The 20,596-nt window shown below is 48.4% G+C and overlaps 1 protein-coding gene across 2 annotated transcripts; it reads right to left on the bottom strand.

The window, feature by feature from the left end:
- Positions 1-603: 603 nt before the first annotated feature.
- Positions 604-20,596, bottom strand: TMEM39A (transmembrane protein 39A). 2 transcript variants are annotated; one of them, XM_082762787.1, is made up of 9 exons: positions 20,375-20,596; positions 8,555-8,745; positions 7,037-7,259; positions 5,553-5,636; positions 4,059-4,201; positions 3,260-3,608; positions 2,269-2,456; positions 1,627-1,747; positions 604-1,127 (listed from the first exon to the last, which is right to left on the bottom strand). In XM_082762787.1, the coding sequence occupies exons 1-9, from the start codon at positions 20,414-20,416 to the stop codon at positions 894-896; spliced, it is 1,575 nt and encodes a 524-aa protein (XP_082618913.1). In that variant the 5' UTR covers positions 20,417-20,596; the 3' UTR covers positions 604-893. The 2 variants fall into 2 exon arrangements, with proteins under 2 accessions (XP_082618913.1, XP_082618914.1); XM_082762788.1 differs by lacking the exon at positions 20,375-20,596 and adding an exon at positions 19,292-19,639.

Genomic DNA, 20,596 nt, shown 5'->3' with positions numbered 1-20,596 from the left:
ACAAGAAGAAATTTCTTCCAGGAACATTGAAGGAAGTGTCTGAATCTTCCCTAATTTAATGCAGTTACTCAAGGGCAAAGAGATAGTGGTAACAAAAATATATATTAAATTATAATCCTGCTAAATTAAGCTATTTCAAATCCCTTTCTAACTTATACACTACCTCAAAATTAAAATTCCAAGAATTAGTTCATTTTCTGGGAGGAATGAGGAAGCTTAAGTTGCTAGATAGAGGGACAGGAGCTAAAGCAAAGGGTTTATTTAAAAATACAAACAACAAAAAACCTGTATCCTGCTAGCTCTGTGAAGAAAAGGGAAGTGAAAGCTTTTGCTGACTGTCAATAATTTAGTCTGTTTTTTCAGCACATTGCTTCTTCCCTTTCTCTAAATTGGTTTAACTGGTGCAAGTCTTCCCTGGTAGTGAGGTTTCTAGGTAAACTGCTCATACTGGTGAAAGGCCCGTTTCCTTTTTCCCCTAGCTCTTCACTTACTGAAGTTTTAGAGGAGACCAGTTCCTAATTAACAGCAGCTCTGTCCCCACGGTGTGCAATAGCAAGGAAATCGTGTGAGCAAAGCAGACACAGTGACCACACACACAAACAGTCCTGTTGCTTCACATAGATATATGTATGGGTATAGATATACGGTATATACACACTGATTTTTTTTATATATATATATATATATAAAATAACACCTTGTTTATAAAGCGACATTTAATTGCCACCAGTTCCCTTCCCACCCCACAAAAACAACAGTATACAAAATATAAAATATTTTAAATATTTATAAACGCCGCAAGAAAAAAATAGAACTGTACGAAAATATTTTTTTCTGAGGTTCCCTCCCCGCCCAGGGGCACGGGAAGGGGAAAGGGTACACGTTGGGCAGGCCTAGTGTGCCTTCAGTCCATAGTTGTTAAGTGGATAGGAATATGCCCTGCCTAATACTATCCGGTCCCGGAGGAGCTTAAATAAGACATAATAATTGCAGAAAAGGATGAGGGCCATGGAGAGGGTATGGTTCCACTTCTCGGAGCGCAGCAGTGAGTAGAGCTGGTAGCAGACCACGCTGCCTTCGATGAGGATCAGCAGGTTGAGCAGCCGTAATGGACGGTGAAAAAGGAACTGCGGGGAAACAGGTAAAAAAAGCACGGATTTCTGTAAGTTTTTTGCGATGTTAGTGGGGAGGGGTGCGTGTGTAATACTGTCTGGTGCCGCTGAGCTAGACAGAAGGGATGTTTGTACTCCAAGCACCACTAGCTGCTACTTAGGGAAAGCAGCATAAGACAGGAGGAATGTAAAGTGTCCTTTTCCTTGAGAAGGAGAGGACTGGTGAAATAACCAGCTGAGATGCTTTCCCATTTCCCCAGAGGATGCTCTGTTAAGTAGAACCTCTTAAAAATATGCTTATGCCTGATGAGAGAGCTGCATCACCACACTGAGAAAAGCACTGACGAGGCAGCCATTACTTCCCTTCTGATGCTGCAATGGGAAAACTTCTGCTGAGAACAGGCAACAGGCAGCTCAAACAGGCAGCCCGGCCTCAAACTCTGTTCTGCTGCAGCTAGGTTTAAGCCTCTCCTCCCTCCCACCGCCACGACACGCCGAGAGGAGAGATACTTGCATAAAAGCGGGCATGGGACACGTCTGAAGGCACTGCTACATTGTAAGGCCCAACTGCTTTATACAGGCATCGGCTACGTCGCACCAGTACTCCTTGTGGCCATATTGTGTTCTCTGACCAGCTGCGGGGAAAGAGTGCCAGAGCGTTAGCATCAGAGGGACAGCACCAAGGAGGAAATGCTCAGCTCACTGAAGAGGGGTTCAAAGGAAGGGTGAGCATCTTGAAAAATGCCCAAATTTCTGCTATAGGGGTGTGCCCCAGCTTCCGTCGGAACAACACGGAGGTGAGGGTATCACAAGCTCACCAGAACTCAGACTGAGCAGTGAAGAAATGGCTCCCCATGCAAGAACCTGGCCTACTACATTGGAGGGGAACACCTCTGCCTCTGTTAAAGCTACTGCTGCGGTGCCCCAGAGGAATTATTACAGCATTAGTTTCTGGGAAGGAACCAGCACTTGACCAGGAGCTTGGACAGCTTTCTAGAGCAGACATTTCTGTTTCTTGGGAACAGAAAGATCGGCAGAGCTGTGTCTGCAATCCCTGGCACTATGGGGAGTGGAAAAGCTTGCTAAGTAGATAAATATCAGCAGTGCTGTATCTACTGGAACGTCTCATCCCCTCGCTTCCCATCCCCACACTTACATGTGCTGTGGAGCGTTGCTGTAGGAGCCGTGTTCTAGCTTCTGCCACTTGCCGAGGTGGGCAGCCGATCTGTGGAGCAGGTCGCAATACTTGGGAGGCAGCAGCTGAGTGGTGAGCATGACGAAGGCGTTGATCCACACCATGATGAGGTGCTCACAAGACCACCGCATGTCGTAGTACTGGGTGCTCTGCAAAGAGAGCGGACGAGAGCTTGGCACGCTGCTGTCACTAGGCAGAGGAGGGGATGACAAGGGGACGTACTGCGTGTGCATCCAGCAGACCCACACCACACATTACAGGCATGCGCTTTTGGACCGGTGATTTCAGAGGGTTACAGCTTAGGAAATGCTCGAGGCTCCCTTCTCCTCGACCCGAAGGAGAAAGGGTGGGGGTTTGATGATGTTGCAGCTTGGTGCCTCTCCTCCTCCGGCAGCAGGGAACAGGAGGGGCTGCTTTCCACAGAGCTGCCTCAGGAGCACCAGGACTGCTACGTGGATTGTGGAGCCCTACCCGGTTCACTACACCAACTAGAGCTCGTTCGCATTAGAATATGACAAAAAAATACGACCCCCACACCGACACGGGGTTCTCAGATTTAGATTCCTAGTTGGCTGCTTTCTAACAGGCTAAACACCAAAGCCTCTGATCCAAGCGCTCGAAACCCAGGACGTTGGATCTGAGACAAGCAACAACGCGTGCCCTTTTTCTAGGAAGACGACAGCTACTCATCTGCCTAGGACAGGGGGTGGGAGAAGGGGGGTTAGTAAGTGGGGTGATGGGACTGGAGGTGCATCACATTTATGGCAATACCTATCCGCCAACCAGGAGCAGTACTAGTGCCCTCCGGATGCAGCCATGCTCCGCTATCCGGGCTGCCAAAGGGGAGACAGAGAAAAGGGGAATTAACCAGGAATCCGGCCTGGCAGCAATTCACACAACATTCAGAAGGAGGCGGCGGGCAGGGGCGCGGAGAGAACCAGCCAAGAGCTACCTTGACAAAACACAGTGGCAGGAAGGCCACGTAGTAGGCACTGAAGAGAGAGTTGAAGAGAACTTCCTTGATCCTGCGGTTGAAGTCTGCTTTTAGGCACTCCACCTCATTGCGGATGAGATCTGGGGAAAGGGGGCAGCTGTGGGTAGGGATAGACGTAGGATTATTGAACTGTTCTCTCAAGGATTCCCACAGAAGCGAGAGGAAATCTTTGGGTTTGACCAGGCTGCTGACAGCTGAAGCCCCATCGTCCACCATCTGATCCTGTACCAAGTAACCACAGTCCGCAGGTAGGGGCTGTGCTCTGCTGTCCTGGTGGAAGCAGCACAGAGGAACGTAGACGCCAAACCTGCAAGGAGAAAAAAGGAAGAAAGACGGGATAAAATGACAGCCAACCCGACATGAAGCAGCGTCCACCTTCTCCACAAGTGTTAGCCCTTATGAGAGGGACACCACACAGGAACCTTCACTCCAGAAGAAGTGGGCAACTCTTCTTCGCTTAAGCAGCTCGACGCTGCAGCCTTGAAAGCTGCGGAGATGTTTCTTGATATCCTAGCCGTGGAACTTGTCATCCCAGTGGAAACAGCAAATAGCACACTGCAGGCAATTTGCTTCATAGGGTCAGGACCACCTCCCCTAACCGTTCCCATTTCCCCTTTATTCTTAAGGCGGCTTTTTCTGTCTGCCTGTGTCTTCGGGGCAGATTATAGCCAGCATCTCTGGTTCCCACAGCAGCTCGTGCCACCCCGAGGCAGCTATGCTCCCCCCTGCCCTACAAATAAGAGGTATTGCTACTCACGGGTAGCCCAGGAAGAGAAGATTGAGCACAGAATGGCTGCGGAAGAGGTTGACCAGAGTCCAGCAGAGCACCCATCCACAGAGGGTGAGCAGCACCAGGCGCACCATGTAGTGAATCACTGACGTCGCACCCACCTGAGAGGCCTGCAAATAGAGAAGAAACGTTCAGCAGCCACGTGGCACGAGTGCTAGGACGTGAGCACACGGGGTGCCTGTGGAGGGGAGCAGGAAGAAAGTGCCATGAAGCACTGGAAGAGGGGACTGCTCTCTTCCTCCTAGAAGAGGAAGACTGACTCTTACAAAGGTGAAACTGCTTGATGTCATGTTTGGGAGAATCCACAAGATCAAAAAAAAAACACACCACAAGTTCTAGGGCATGGTTAAAACAGGGCCCTTTAAAAACCAGAGCTGTAAAGTAAAAGATATTTTTACTCAGGTTCTTTAATGCTCTGATGATATTCCAAGATAGCCTGCAACACATTTCCTCCTGCTATTTCCTTTACAAAGATCAGATCTCGGCATTCATTTTCCTAAAGAACTGGTTATCACAATTCTCAGCTGAGCAAAGAGACGGTGCACTTTGGCAATCCTCAAACCAGGATTTCCACCGTTCCCTCTTCTGCATGTACAGGCTACAGTTTAGTGAGGAGGCACCACCTTCAAAAGGACAGCGAGGAAGCTTGGTCCAGTCTTCAAAGGGGAGAAGGCAAACTGAACTATGGAAAGATTCTCAGTGATTATAGCCAATAGATGGGATGTGCAAGAACCCGCGTGGAAGGTTTCAAAGCAGCAGTTTCAGTCTGTGGAAGGTTTTATGGAGTAAAAATGAAAATGGTAGGAATCAAAAATGAAAATGGCAGGAATCAGAGATGAACGAACTGGGAATCCATCTTTATTCACCCGTTCAACAGTACTTAACTGTTAGGAGTTTTTGTTCTTAAAACTTGTTGCTTGATCTGGAGTAGTATTAACTGTTTCAGTGGAGCTTCCCTTTTCCTCCAAAGAACTTTTCCCAAACATATCCTTGGTGTGGTTCTGCTCCCACAAATATAGAGCGCGTCTCAAAATCTAAGCTCACGCAGAGTTATTGGGTAACCAGGACAAGGAAAAGCAGTTCTACCAGCTATTTCTATTTCACTTTAGTATACGCACACATCCTCCTTCTGACATTTCCCCTCTAATCTCCTTGTTCACTTTTCTAGGCTTGGCTAACCTCCCTAGTTGCCTTTCTCCTACCTGACTTGCAGGGATAGAGAAGCAAGCAGGATCATTTCATCTCCTAGCTGCAAAGAGGACAGAGCTACCCAATACTGAAGGACATGAATGGGCTCAAAAAAAAAGACCCCAGTCCCCCAAAATCTTAGTCTTTCACACCCAGACTTGTTCTGGAGGGAGAAAAGCTCCAGCTAGCCAACTCTCAGAACTTCCTAGGACTGTGGATGGTCACGCTCTGCAATCAGCCCTATGGGCAGGGGAGGGAACACTGAAAGGTTACCTCAGAGATGAGGGCCCACACCAGCCTCCGCGCCAGCATCACTGTGATGAACGCCGCCAGGTGGTAGTCAATGAGGTGGAAATTCTGAAGGAGGAAAGAGAAAAGGTCTTCACCAGGGGAACGGAGCCCAAAACCACCCAGCTGGGGTGGGACTGGAAAGCTGGCTGCTGAGAGCATTAGGGTCACATTTCCCTAAATCTCTCTATCAGGGGTGAGAGAGAAGGGAGAAAACTGAGTAACACAGAAACATCTCCACAATCAAGGTCTTCCCCCCATGTTGTAGGTCACTTCCCATGGAGGAATTTCTACTAAAAAAAAAAAAAAAAAGGAAAAAAAAAAAAAGCCACCCTTCAAGGCAGGTATTTCTGGGGTCAAAGAGCACTCTAGGACCAGGATCCTACTGTGAAGAACAATCTCCATGTTCTCAAGGGAAAAGTCACCAGCCACAAAAAGGCAACCAAACATAAGTCTGGAGTGCTGCATACCAGCTCACTTTAGCCTTTGGTCTCTGAAACAGGCTGTAGTGACCACCAGTGCTTCCTGATGATCAAGTTGATGGGGGAAATGCTGTCTTCACAGGCCATAGATCTGTACTGGAAGTTATTGTTGGCTCTGGCTGCATGAAGTTAGATGCAGCTCCTGGAACCCTTAATTTCTTTTTTTCAGTGAAGCTGTGTTCTGGCTAGAACGGTCAGCAGAGTGAATATTGTCTGGAACCTGAAGGACATTTTGGGTATACGAGAATGTTCACCTTATAGGAACAAGCATAAGTTGATATGTTTTCAGGTGGGGAGTCTAAAACAGAAAGGTTTTTCTTCAAAGAAAGCTGTGCCCAGCACTGGGTAGCCGAATTTGCAGCTAACAGCTGGATAACTAGAACACCAGCACCACCTGTTGGTATAGTTACCCAAGGAACTGCCTCATGCTTCAAGGACACCATACAGGTTTCAGAACATGCAGACAAGGTTTGCTGACTCGGGTACAGCTCACTGTCAGGTTGCACAGCTTATTGGGCCAGGAAGACTGCAGCTAAGGAGTCTGGATGGCCTACGTAAGGTGAGGATCTGACCCCCTCCCCAACTCCTCTGCTGTTGACCCGTTGGGAGATAACTCATGCAAACTTCCCTCATCCTTTCTCTTAAGCTCTGTTGTTTCCTCTGGTAGGAGGCACCCACAGCAGCACGTAGACTCCTGTAGGTTCAGCTCCATTTCAAAACCTAGCAGCTAGCTTGGCCATGCAAGTGTCCGCAAGAAATTTCCACTGAAGAAGCCCTGCTGACACCTCTCTCTCTTTCTCTCACCTTCTACCTATTTTTTCCCCTATAAAATGAGGGATGACATGGGCCTGGTTGATCTGAGCATGTACAAAGTCCCTTTCACCCCCTTCTATCAAAGGCTGGGTGACTCCTGAGCTGAAGAAGCATGAAAAACAGCTGTGTAATGACAAAGCACAAGGGAAGGATGGCATTTGCTGGGGAACTCACCAGGGAGGTGCAGGACGCAGGGTGATTGTACGGGTACCACCAGACAGTCTTGTAGATGTTGATGTACTGAATGAAGAGGGCTACCAGCAGGTAGATGAAGAACAGGAATTCAAAGAGCAGGCTCCCGTCTAAAGGTAGCTCAGGGATCCGGCAGTGACGTACAGGCTCTGGAGTAATCAGCGCTGTGATCGGAGGCGCGGAGAGGCTGATGGCACTACCATTCCTAGAGCAGACAGACACCACTCACTCGGTAAACATTCTACGTTGTCTCCACTGTTTTCCAGGACAGGGAGTGCTTAGGGTTGTGATTTGGGGACTGGGCATTGCTGGAGCGCAGACGGTATCAGTCTTGCACTCATGCTACTGGCGCAAGACTGGTGGTGAGCTTTGTCTTCCTCTTAACACAAACAAAACCCTTATCCAGTGTTTTCTGCACACAACCGATAGATTGGTCTACCAGAGGTGCCCAGCTCTATTTCAGGCGAGTTGCAGAGGGAAGACCAGAGGTACAATGAGGAAGAAAACTTCAAGCAAAACCATGAGATGCTGCAGCAGCATCCAGTTCACCCCAGGACAGAAGCACACAGCCTCTTTCTCCAGTACTGCAAAGTGCCCATCACCTTTCTGTGCACAGCTCCTCTCTTAAAGAGAGGTAACTAAAACCAGAATGGAGGAGTTCAGCCACTGCCTCGAGGCTGACCTCTCAAGTGCCTTCACACTTCTAAACTATTCTTCGATGGAGGCTAGGACAATTAAAAGCTCTTGCAGACTATGCTGGTGGAGAAAAATCAAATGTAAACTGTGCTGTCTGCAACTGAGATAAGCAACACTCCCCTAGGACCTTACAGCACTTACGCCGTGGTCTCAACAGTCACCTCTTCCTCAAATATCTCGGACTGCCATCCGTCCACATACTGACTGAGAAGTCCTAAATGCCAAAGCTAAATGGCTTCGATCTCTCTACTCTGCAAGAATGACCCTGTCTCACGTAGATCAGGGCCTCAATATGCAGCAAGTGGTTTCTCTAGCCTGCTGACTTCTGTAGGAGAGGAAATAACACTGGGCCCTTTAACCTTATGCTAAATGCAGAGCTATAAATGTCGCTGCATGTTCCTTTTTCAAGCCCCAACTTCCCCAGCACATGGAGATTAGTTTTGTCAACCGTTTCATGTGGATGCAACAGTGCTAAAACAGAGTATAAGACATCCTCCTGCCCTTTCTTTCTATCATGCAGAGGAGGACTCACAGCTGAGCTCTGACATGTCGCAGTTATTTCCTGTGGTATTGCAGGCAACCGAGTAATAGAGTAAATGAGTAAAAGGCTCGTAATCTGCTAGGATTCGCTGCTCTGCAAACTGCTGCAAGGAAGGACAAAACAAGGTCTGTGCGACCGCAGCCTCACTTCCACGAGCTTCCCCATAGGGCAGATTTTAACCATCGAGCAGAGCTCAGAGGGGATGGTCCCAGCTTTTAACATCCCAGCCACGGGTGTCTCGGCAATCCTACCTCTGTCCTCACCTGTTTCTCAAACCGGTACCGTTTCCACAGCTCCCACCGACCAGAGTCTGGAGAGAAGGCAAAGCTGAACGGCTTAGCTGCTGCCGGCTGGGTCCCCTCCTTCCACCGGGCATGACCAGGAACCAGTCCGCTTCCAGTGCCTCCAGCAGGCTGTGCCCCGTGACCCAGACAATCCTGACGCCTTCCCAGGTCTGCAAAGGAAGCAGAAACATCACTAAAGCTGCAAGCTACTGGTGACATGGTTCACACCCCGGCCAAACGAGTTCACGCAAAAGGAAGCCACACACAGAGGCAGGACCTTGTTGTAAAGCTGGGACGCCCATCACCACTCCGAAGCACTCTGGCATTTCTACAGCACCAGATCGGTGCCTGCATGCTCAGAACAGGCTCCACTGACACCGTGTCGTTAAAGAGTTTCTGCTTAAATCAACCCCCTGTAGCAATTCCTGTTGGCTGGGAAGCTCTACCGAGCATCTCCAGGGCACGCAGCAGCAAGTATGGGAAGAACCCTCTCTCTGCTCTGCTCTAAGGAGCTGCTGGAGCTTTGCAGGTCGTTCTGACCACCCAACGGATCATTTGATAGGGTGTGATGCCGGTAGGCAATTTGGACCCTCTCTGCTGGAGCACAAAACAGCCAGCATTAATAGGTCTCCACGAAGGCTTTGCAAAGCATTTCATTGCACGGTTCGGTTCCCTTTTGTGCTAAGAAAGCCTGACTGACATGATAGTAGGAGGGCCATTTAAAAGCAGTTCCAGCTAGCAGTAGTGCAGCAAAACTTGTTTGTATGTGTACACTTAAAACACATGGATAGGCAACCACATATCCCAGCCTTTTAAAATTTTTTTAATTAGAAAGTAAGCCTGTAAATATTTGTTTCTTTTGAATGAAGCATTTAAATCCATCAGTTCTTTAAAATGAACTGTATGAGAGAGACTGGGCAACTCAGAATATCAGTAGGATGGATTGTCTGACAAAGACTTAACCAATTCCCATGTACTTTTGCATTTATTTCATTGATCTCACACATGGCACTACAGGGATTTCAGCAGTTACCTAAGTTTCTGATGGCTACCAGGCTGGTAAGGGACTGACAAGTTAAATTTGAGCACAAATCCTGGAAGTAATTCCTGGTGAGCATGCTGGACACACAGAATCAAGACCGAGAGGGCACCTCATGACAAGGACGTCATTGTGTCTGCATTTCTGGAGACTACTCAGGTGCCCTTTTGGCAAAACATCGTAGCCAGAGCCAACCCAGGATCTATTCCCACCTTCTGGGAAACCCTGGATCCAGCTTTGAAATGTACAGGTGGGACCTAACCTCTGCTTAAAATTCAGTTATCACCTCCTTTCAAATCTTGAGAAATCATGGCAGGCAGAAATGCCAGAAAGCTTGCGGACTGAGTCATATCACTGTCACCATGAACACTGTGCAGAACTATCCGAAAGGAAAAAAAAAGCAAACAATCCAAAAAAATCCCACCTCCCCCCCAAAGAATTTGCTTTTGTTTTCAAGTTTCCCCGGCTTCATCTCTACTCCAACAGCCAATTCTCAAAGTTGCATCAAAAAACAGATAAGGCGTTACTAAAGATGAATGCTTTGCACATACCCACGTGAAGGTCACTTGCAAAGAAAAAAAAAAGTAAAACAGAGATTTTGGAGAAAAAAAAATGGCATTGTGAAATTGCATGAAAGGGGAGGGTAAACACTGGATGGTTTAGGTTTGAAGGAAGATAAAATGTATTTTGCCAGGCTTTGAAACTCTCGCTGTAATTCCGAAGAAGACACAACAGAGAACTGAGTACTGCTTTACCTTTCTAGTCAATAATTTGAAGCTTACAGAGGACCTTCGCTAGGATGTTAGAGAGTTTTAATTTCAGGCATTAAATATAAACAGAAGAAAATTCTCCTGCATGCACAAGATGAGCAGGGGCAGCAAGAGACAACGAAGAACTCATTTAGGGCATCCAGATACTTTATGTAAGTGGCTAAGGAGAAGAAAGAAAAAAAAAAAAAAAAAGGAGCCACTTTCAAAGCCATATGAAGGCAAATTAAAACTATTACAGGAAGCTGAAACAATTGATCTAATCCAACCTACGGGATATTTATGATAACGGATGCAATAGCCCGAAGTCGGTGTTCGAACCAGAGGTATTAGAGTTAGCGGAAGGTATTTTATGCCACGCTCAACGATTCACGTAAATAATTCAAGAGCTCTCATTCACACCATCCCCATTAGTATGCCTCACATGCTTACCAACGTAAACACTCGGACACCGAGGGATCGAACTCCCACCCGCTGGTTTGGCAAACCAGTAAAATGCTAGTTTCTACCAGCAAAAATGAGTGCCTGTAGGAAAGGGCCCTCCTTAATGTCAGTGCACCGCATCTTAAATGCCCTTGAATACTTCCTTTCGCATTGATCCATTACCATATGGACTGGGCTAATGCCTGAGTGCAGTTACTCGAGCCACGCTTCAAAAAGCTTGACTTTGCTAGGGTCTGATCAATTTAGGAGGGTGTCTGTTAGAGCAAAACCTGCCCAAGGAACCTTTCTTTTTTCGTTTTTGTTTTGTAAAACTAGGCACACAAAACCAAAGCTCCCTAGACCAAGTTAAACAACAAGTTAAGATTAGAGATGGGTTTGCCTCCAAGCCTGTGTTTGTGGCTTTGAACCAATCCTTTTCGAGGAGGGAAGACACGGGGAAAAGAAGTTTTTATAGTTCTCAATTATTAAATCAAGGCATGATTCGATTGTAAAATTTATGCATGAAGCGTCCGTGACCTTTTACTCCATTAGATCAGATTCCTGCGTGCACCGAAGTCATTACAAGTTCTCATAAAGACCCACGCACCTACAAGACTCCTTTCTCTGCTTGTAGGGTCCCCATCCTGCAGCTACCCATCTGCACTCACTTTATGCACAGTTTCAGGCACAGAGAGTGAGTGGCAGTAGATAAAAGCTTTTCCTGTCAAGACTCTTTAGTCCATCGATTTGATTCCGCGTGGTTCTTCCCAGTTCACCTTAATTTCCCTTCGAATGATCTCATGTATTTGCAGTGCCTTCATCCTCAGCATCACCAGGACAGGAACTGCCCTGCTCCCGAGATCTCTCTAGGGCAGATATGGGCATCATGAAAGGGCACATGAAAGATTTGGGGGAAAATTTGGCAGAAGCTAGCAGGCCTGTCCACGTAGGTGGAAAGAAAACGGGTATGGGAGGCTTGGAGTCCTAGAGGGACTGCTCCCTTCAAGCCATACTAACGAAGAGCCAGGCAGACGAGTTATCCAGCAGTTTGGAGGTGAAAGAGCACGCAGCCCTCCCCGCTCCCCAGGGCCCATCACTCGGTCGCATTCCTCCATCAGCAGCTGTCTAAACACTACTTCCAAGGGACAAACCAGAAGAGAGCCAGTGACTCATCAGAACGAAAAATCTGCCTTGCTCCCCGTCTCTCTGCTGGAAACGCTGCGACACGTAGCCGGTTATTTCGATGGCGTTAATGCTTTTTAATTGGAGAGAACTCCCAGCCTCCAATCCTCTCGGGAAGCTTGCTGTACCGAGGCCTGAGAACTGTCAGAGCTTCAAAAAAAACAAAAAATAAAAACCACCACACTCAAGAAGCTTTCCTTGGCTCCAGAAGTCCTACAACCAGATGCTCTCATGAGCAGGAAGGGAAACGTGGCCACCCTCGCTCGAAGTGATGCAGCCTGAGACCACCACGGGTCTCTCGTTGCAACTCTCCACCTTGATCCAAGCGGCCTGCACCCTGCCTAAAGAAGCAGGTTACACCGTGGGGTGAGGCACCCCATCGCCCCTGCGGCTGTGAGGGAGGAAGGCTTTCAGCATCGCTGCTGGAGCTCCCTCCCCATGGCAAACGGCACCACTGGGAGCACCGACTTCTGCCTCGTTCCTCTTCAGAGGCGCCTGTCCTGAAAACGAAACCAAAGGACGGCCTGAACGAGCTGCAGGGCTCGCTTCTAGCCTACGAAGGCACAGGATCATTTAGGCTCCTGGCTCACCACGATCTGCTTGAAAGCCTTTGTCCCTGCACTGCTGCAGAGCAGCACGGCCAGCACTGTAAACTTTGGAGGCTACCGGTGGCCATAAGCCACCCACAGGTAACAACAAGCCACTGTCTGGGACACAGGGAGTTATTTATAAAAGCTTGCCCGCGAGGCTGCAGAGACAGTTGCTAGCCCCTGGTGAAACCATTTGTGAAAGGATGGGAGGAGGAAAAGGGGACAGGATTCTCTAAGCACTAGGGCTGAATGCATACCGTAACAATCGTGACTCTTAGTTAGCAGACAAATAGCTCTTTCTCCTCTCCAGCCAGTCTCCAAAGCTGAAACAACACATGTAAAAAGGTCTCTTGGGTTACAGAGATCCCCCTTCTTCAAGTAGCTGGGCCTGGTTAACCTAATCCCAAACTTGCATTCGTCCAACAATCCTAATGCCTTCGCAAATTATTACTGAATTCACACTACATTCAAGTTTTCTTTGGAATTGCCACGAGTCCTAGTTATTATGGCTCAAGTTTACACCTTCTTGGTGCGACAATTTTATTTCCTTCTAGTTTTTAAATAAAACCGTCGCGACAGATGGAAAAACTTAGAGCTGGCAGCCTATTCGCCCAATGCACCGCAATCGATCAATAAATCAGTCAATAAATAAATAAAAATCAAGAACGGGAACGGTGATGCCCACGCTTTGATCACGAGGCCACCTTGTCGGTGTGGCAGATGTGACGCGGCTGAAGGGGAGATGCTGCAAAACTTCTGTGGCAGCACCGGCCAGGTTCAGGCATGAAAAAGCATTTGGTTGTCGTGACGATTTCAGGAGGAAATAACCGATAAGTTATCAGATGGAAAGCCAAATATTTGGCTTGTGCCGAGGCCCCCCAGCGCTAGGCAAACAGAACCTTTCAACCGGGGCTGGCTGGGGAGGCGCACACCTGCCAGCTGGCCCGGAGCAGGGAGGCCAAACCGGTTAGGAGCAAGGTCTCCCAAGTCAGCACATTTTCCGTGCCCTCACGCTGCAGCCAGCACCTGGGAGCAGCAGATTAAGGAGGAGACTCGGGACAGACGGACACAGAAAGCCCCTAAAGCAGAGGCAAGGGTCAGGCCCCGGAAGCAGTGAGCAGAGCTGTGAATCAGCGCCGTCAGGTGATGCAGGAGCGAGGCTCATTTTTGCTCAGTGACTAAGAACCAAGAGCCGCCCTTGTAATAACAAAACCGACCGGCGCGATCGAGTGAGCGTGGGCTTTTTTGATGCAGCAGAGCTCTGGCTGGAAAGGATGAAGAAGATCCATCCATCAGTCCTCCACACGCACGCCAAAAATGACGGGTAGAAGCAGCAAGAAAAAGGAATGATTTCGCAATCTGCACGTGTACTGCAGTGACTGGCTTCAGGCATCCTCAGCGACGCAGGCTACAGCTAGGCAGAAAGACAAGGTGAAGGTAGCACTCGCCTCTTGCAGCAGTCACAGTGCTTCAAATACTCACTGAGAAAAACAGGAGCGGGAAAGAAAAGTTTTCCAGGGAGTTTGTGCAGCATGCTCAGTTTAGATCGCTTTGTGGACCTACTCTTCAAGAATGGAAGGTGGATTTAAGCCCTTAGTAGTCTAGACCAAGAGAATTACCCTAGAGATTGAAAAGGCAATTTTAAAAAATGGCCAGGGATCTCCAACCCAAACGCTACATTCCTTAGAAATCCCCTCAAATACCTTACTTCATGGGGCGGGAGGGAGATTTCCAGAGGCATGCAGGAGACAAGTCCTACTCCAAATATAGATGAACTCGAAATCCTTGCAAATTGGACGAAAGAAGACACACACGCTAAGCGCCCTCAATGAACCGCTGGCTACAAGGGAGCAAGAACAAAGCTGCGATTCATGCAGTAATAAAATAATACCTCATAACCATGTAATTACCCCGTGCAATTAAGTGCTGCAGGATGTCAAAGCAAACAGCTTACTAAGACCTTAATGAAAGACTACAATAATTTTATGAATGAAGACAAGTGGAGTAACATTCAAAACAACCAACAACAACAACAAAAAACCACCGTGGTCCTCAGGGCTGATCAAACAAGTGGCAAATAATACACTTCTCAGCAGGACAACTGTATCGCACAGTTAGCGAGATCTTTTCTTTGGCCTCCTTTGATGTATGCGGCAATAATCCCAGCCCAACACTGGATTTTGGAATAAAGAAAGCATTTGCTTCTTATACGAAAGCACGGCAGAATTTCAAAGTTGATATTTTCCAGCGCCAGCTGGAAATGCAGTCCTGACGAGTTGGATCATGGTCTATTTCGGTCTCACAGTTCCCATGCTTCTCAATTGTATGGGGAAAAGGACAGCGATTCCCATCTCATACAGAGCTGGCAGGAGTTGCTAAGCTAGACATATGGTTCTCAAAGGCAACTTTGCATTGTCATCTGAAAGCTCCAGAGAGTTTAAGCTTCAGATCCAAAACAGGGTTTGAGCATGTAACACCACATGTTTAAGCTCCAGTTCCACATGCCTAGCACAGATAGAAACTAAAGCTCACTTTAGAAACCCGTTTCCTGTATTTTTTCCCCCATAACAAACCAACTACTGGAAGATCAATGGGCTTACCAGGTATTTAGGCACTTCGTGCATCACTGGTGGGGAGGCAGATTAATATACGGCCAGCTTTGAGCCCGATTACCACTGCAGGACAAGGGATGCTGCTTTGGTGATTTCAAAGCCTGGGAATCACCAAACAGCGAGGATGAGGTTTTGGAGACACCCCAGGCAACGCCACGAAGGCTGTCTGGTAATACAACCCATCAGCACCCACTCTTAGGCACTTCTTGCACCAAATTCCTTCGCCAAGCACCACACGCCGGCGCAGCACTACCAAGACACTGCCCTCTGTTATGCAGTGCCACACAAAGCAACTGGGAAAATTTTGGCGATTTTGGCTTTTGGGCATGGAGATTTTCTTTTCTAGCTGATCTGGACAAACACCCAGCCAAACAGACAACCCTGGGGGAGGAGGGTGGGTGGGTGAACCAACTTTTGCCTTAAGAACCCACTTTTTAATGTTCAGCCAAGCAAGCCATCAAAAATCTGCATTTTCTTCCAAATCCTCAATGTGTACACATGGTCTAATGGCACAAGCACAGGGTTTCAAGCCGGGAACTCTGCTTTTTAATCTCTTCTCTTCAACTGACTTGCAGGGAAGTTGTTTTTACTGGTTCAGGCCTCATTTCCTTATCCCGAAAGGGATAAACACTCGGGCAAGTATTTCTCCTCCCAGGGGGTCTCTGTATGTAGTAGTGAATATATTTTTATAGTATTATTTTAGAACTTTTGACAAGCTTTTTTTTAAACAAACAGAAGCAGCTTTCCTGCTGGTTTTGCTTCGCTGCCAGCCCCTATGTTTAATTTAATGGAGATCAGCCACGATGACGAGCCACGGGGAGTCACTAGGATTTTTCTATTTTGTCCTCACACAGCTAAAAATAAGGCAGGCATCTGCCACCCGTAGCAAGGAGTTTGAAGATATGGAGTAGAACACAAGAAAGAAACACTCTGCAAACTCATTTCACGTTTTTTTTTTTTTTCCTAACAGCATCTAACGTTACTTTTACTGGTACTATGTACAGGCGTGCCTCCCTATACCCCATCAACATTCAGCTAGCAGATCCCACGGAGGCCCAGGGGCTCCTCTCTGCATTCAAATCAGCTGGGCATTTCTTGAGCCTTACCCCAAGTCGTCAGACTGGAATTCCTACTGGAAAGTATCAGCGGACAAAAAGGCCTTAATACGTCCCTGACACCGTGGAGAAGCGGAATTCTGCATAAACCATAATTCGCACAAATCATAATTCTGCAAATAAAACGTACGACACATCAACTCCCCTCTGCTTCCATCTGAAATAACACGTACAGGGAATATTTGAGCCGTTTCAGACGGCCCGGTCATGCAATTTCCCCACAGAACAGTAAGGATATTTGGATATTCAATTCAATTTCCATTAGAGTGGTAGGCAGCACTCAGAACATCATATGACCATTTGCAGAGCAACTCATCTAGCAAACCAGGAAAATAAAATAGGATACATTAACCCCTGATATAATTAATTACGCCAAGACCCATATAGCAGTCTGAATTTGCATGCACACCCCCTTCGAAGCATTACTGGGCTGCAGAAGTCTATTGATAATTTTGCCTTAAACCAGACGTTTCAAACCAGTCAGCACACGTGGATGCTGCTGCACCACGTTAGCCAGCAGAGCTTTTCTGACCAGGTTGCATAATATTCACTTCCCACCAGAAGTCTCGTTTTCCGCTTGCAACATGCTCAGTCCAAAAAGTCAAAAAAAAAAAAATAATGTTGGAAATGACCCTCATACGAACACACCCCAAAAAGAACGGCAGGAAAACTTTCAGGCAAGTTCGTGACAGCTCATGAATGATTTGGCCAAGTCACACAGCAACTAGAGGTTTACCTCTGGTTTTAAAACAGCACCTGCTAGAAATTCTCCTGCTTATCTGATTGTGATATGGCTAGAAAAAAATGAAATAAAGTTTCCGTCACCACAAGAGACCCACTGTGGTTAGGTAACAACGAAGAGAAGAGTGCTAACTTCATGACACCACCGCTTACCATGAAAAGCCAAACTCTGCAGCCAGGAATGCGCCAGCATTCAGAATACTGAGATAGCAAAGAAAAGGGATCGCTGAATGAAAAGGAAGGCTCACTGTCATAATTTTGTATCTTACTTACAGTTTCTTATGCATAAAACAGCACCACAGTGTTGTTGCTAAACTGTATCAGCTCTCCAACTGAATGGCAGTGCCAGGAGAACAAAAGTTGGGCCTCAAAAAGGAAAACATATATTAAATAGCAGAATATAGCTAAGTAGGACAGATCAAGTAATACAAAGTCTAACGATCCCAAGCATTTCAGTAGATTCTGCAAACCACATTCAGTCCTCCTCTGTATTTCTCTGTCTATAAACACACCAGGACCTAAATTTCATAACGAACAAACAAAAGAACAGTTGGAAGTCAGTAAAATTTGTAAAACTTAGTTTTCTAATAGCAAACAAATTCAATTAACTCTCTAAACAGAGATGAAATGGTTTTCACAAGTGCTGAAAACACATTCCTCTTTGTATTGACAAAAACTGAAAACTAAAACTGAACCACATACTTGTAATGTTAACTGTCAGGAGGAAAGAAAATAAAGAAAACAAACAAACAAAACCCCTTTTCCCAGGATTTAATTATACTGAGGCACACAGAAAGCACTGAGACTGAGGAGTTGTATGGTCTCAGACTCAGTACTATCTTGTTGCTTTGCCCCATATCCATCTTCAGGAGCTCTAACACCTAAATTCCCAGACCTTCTGATAATCGGGTCTCCAATGAGTGTGAGTAGGTCTGCCAAGAGACAGCCAGAATGAGTCTGTGTACAGGAGGTACACAGACACTCTGTGGTCTTAAAATGTGGAGTACACATTACAGTGGACGCAGCTAACTGGCCAAGTTACATTACCTGAGCACCTCCGTCCCTCCAAATAAGTCAGACCTGGATAGCATTCCTGCCCTACGCGCTGGTTTGCACCGCAAAACCAGAGTCAAAGATGGTTGAGAACAGAAACAAAGAGTGGCTGCATCCCCGCCTGAAGTCCCTGTCTGAGAAGGTGCAACAAGGAGGTTCAGCACAGCTCACAGAGAGGTTGGCGCTGCCTGACCACCACTTCGGCGTCACTGGGCCCAGGTTTTACCAGCAGAGCATCCTCAAGTGCGATGCCACGCGCCCCAGCTGAAGGAGTCTGCACTCCAGGGAGGCGGCTGGAAGGAGAAAGAAGCATCAGAAACAAAGTCATGCCAGAACCAGAAGTGCCACAAGGTAAGCAAAGGGGCAGACTATGGGTTAAAGGGCTGGTGTCCTGCTCTGCCCTCAACATCTGGCGAAACCAGAGCCGAGCCATTCCAGTCCCATACCACTTTGTCCCTCTCAGAGAAAATCCTTCCTGCTCACAGCTAGTTAACAGACTCGAGCTGGTTACGGAGAGGATGCCTTGCCTCCGAAAGCTTTACAACTCACCGCTGTGGAGTCCAGACATCTTAATCTTTCACTTACAGCTGTGACAGATGCCAGTGATGCTGGGTACCTGTTAATCGCCGCCAAAAAGCACACACAGGAGTGATCATACACCGCAAACAGAACTACCTGCGTTTCAGCTAGATACTGATGTATTAAAGGGAATGGTGAAAGAGCTATCTCACGTAACAAGGCCTAGCTCCCACCCTACGAAGTGGAGGATGTGTTTTCTTCACCGTGCAAGCAGGACCGGCGACAGAAGCAGGCACAGATGGTCGCCCTGGGCACGACGGCTCTCCTGCGGCCGCTTACGCTTCCTCAGACCTCAGAGGGGATGGCCTCGGTGCTTGGCCTCGGTGCCTGGCCTCCCACGGGGCGCTGCTGTGTCACACAGCCCTCTCGGGGCTGCTCGCTTCACAGCAACCCTCTAAAACCCCACAGCAACCCCACAGGAGACCCCTGTCCCCACAACACACCCAAGACCCCGCTTGGGAGCCCAGACACACCGCCGAGGCCTCGGGAAACGTCTAAAAAGGCACACCCCGGCTCCAACCACCTCAACTTTTCATCAGAGAGAGGCAAAACAGACATAAAAACCCTTCATCACACCCCCACCCCACGGAGGGGCTTCACCTGCGGGGTACTCACACATCCAAGCACGGCTCGGACATCGGCCGGCAGCGGCGGCCCGGCGGCGCTGCCCCCTCACCCGCGGCGCCCCGGGCCGCCGAGGGGGGATGAAGAAGAAGAAGAGGAAGAGGAGAAGGAGGAGGAGGAGGAGGACGAGGAGGAGGCGGCAGCGGGGGGCACCCCGCGGGCTCGCCCCTCCTGCCGCCGTGCGGCCCCACCTCGCGGGGAAGGGAAGGGAAGGGAAGGAAGGGAAGAAGGAGGGAAGGAAGGGAAGAAGGGAGGCTGGGCGGCCCGGCTCGGCTCGGCTCGGCTCGGCCCCGCAGCTGCCCGGGGAGACGTGGCAGGGAGTGAGGGCTGATGCTCTCATCACACGGCGACAGGCGGCGGCAGGCAGCAGGCACCGGAGGCGGCGGCGGCGGCCGGCCCATGGAGGGCATGGCGCCGCGGGGGCGGGGCGGCAGCGCCGCGCCGCCATCTTAGGGGTGGCCGCAGCCCGGCGCGGTGCTGCCCTCAGCCCTCATGGCAGCCCCTCCGTGCTCCTCAGGGGGCTGGGAAGGGGAGCACGACTAAGGGAGGAGTCGGGGGGTAGGGTGAGGGGGGTAAGGAAAGGGTAGAAATGGAAATAAAGAAGCGAAATGGCCCCCTCAGGCAGAGCGCTCTCTCTCAAGTGATGCACGGGGAGCCCCAAAGCCACCCGTTTCTTCTTTATGTACCTCAGTTTTTATTGTTCAACGTGGTATTAATGGGTAGGGAATGCCCCTTGTCCTGGCTGTGTCCCCTCAGAGCTGCTCACCCACAATGGCAGAGGGGCAGAGTCTTGATGCTGTGTAAGCACTGCTTGGCGACGGCCAAAATATCGGTGTGTTTCCAACAGCTTCAGTCACGAACCCCCAAAATGGCACTACATGGACTTCACAAAGAAAGCTAACTCTATCCCAGCCAGGCCCAATTAACCTTAACAGTTCAGTTACCACACAAGTCAAATACAACACAGCGAAGTGAACTGTGCAACTCAAAACTAGTGCTCAGCACTGCTGCCGCTTCAACCTCATCCCCTATTTTTCCAACCCCATGCATCATCTGCACCCTCGCTAGACTTACAGAAAAGTCTTCAGGGGAGACACTCTCTTCGTTTTTTGCCATGCCAAGTACCTTTTTGTTGCTACAGGATCACAAGTAACAATAAATCCAGAAAGCTCGATGTTTCGCACCACGAGATGCCAAAATAAATAAATAAATAAAGTTCACTGCTTCGTTACAGATAGCAAGATCTGTTTATCCCATGACTGAACATCGACAGTCTCACCGAACAGCTGCCAGTGC

The sequence above is a fragment of the Aythya marila genome (genome assembly GCF_965140915.1).
Source record: "Aythya marila genome assembly, chromosome: 1".
Classification (NCBI taxonomy): Eukaryota; Metazoa; Chordata; class Aves; order Anseriformes; family Anatidae; genus Aythya; species Aythya marila.
Note: the sequence above shows the minus strand (reverse complement) of the source record. Positions and strands in the feature narration are given on the sequence as shown.

What these genes read in the sequence shown, in the direction of transcription:
- TMEM39A (XM_082762787.1), bottom strand. Translation starts at nt 20,416, where the DNA reads ATGGCAAAAAACGAAGAGAGTGTCTCCCCTGAAGACTTTTCT. An exon ending in TGCCACTGTGTTTTGTCAAG is followed by an intron (nt 2,457 to 3,259) that starts GTAGCTCTTGGC and finishes CTCTCTTTGCAG; the next exon opens with AGCACCCAGTACTACGACAT. An exon ending in TGTCCCATGCCCGCTTTTAT is followed by an intron (nt 1,128 to 1,626) that starts GCAAGTATCTCT and finishes GTTTCCCCGCAG; the next exon opens with TTCCTTTTTCACCGTCCATT.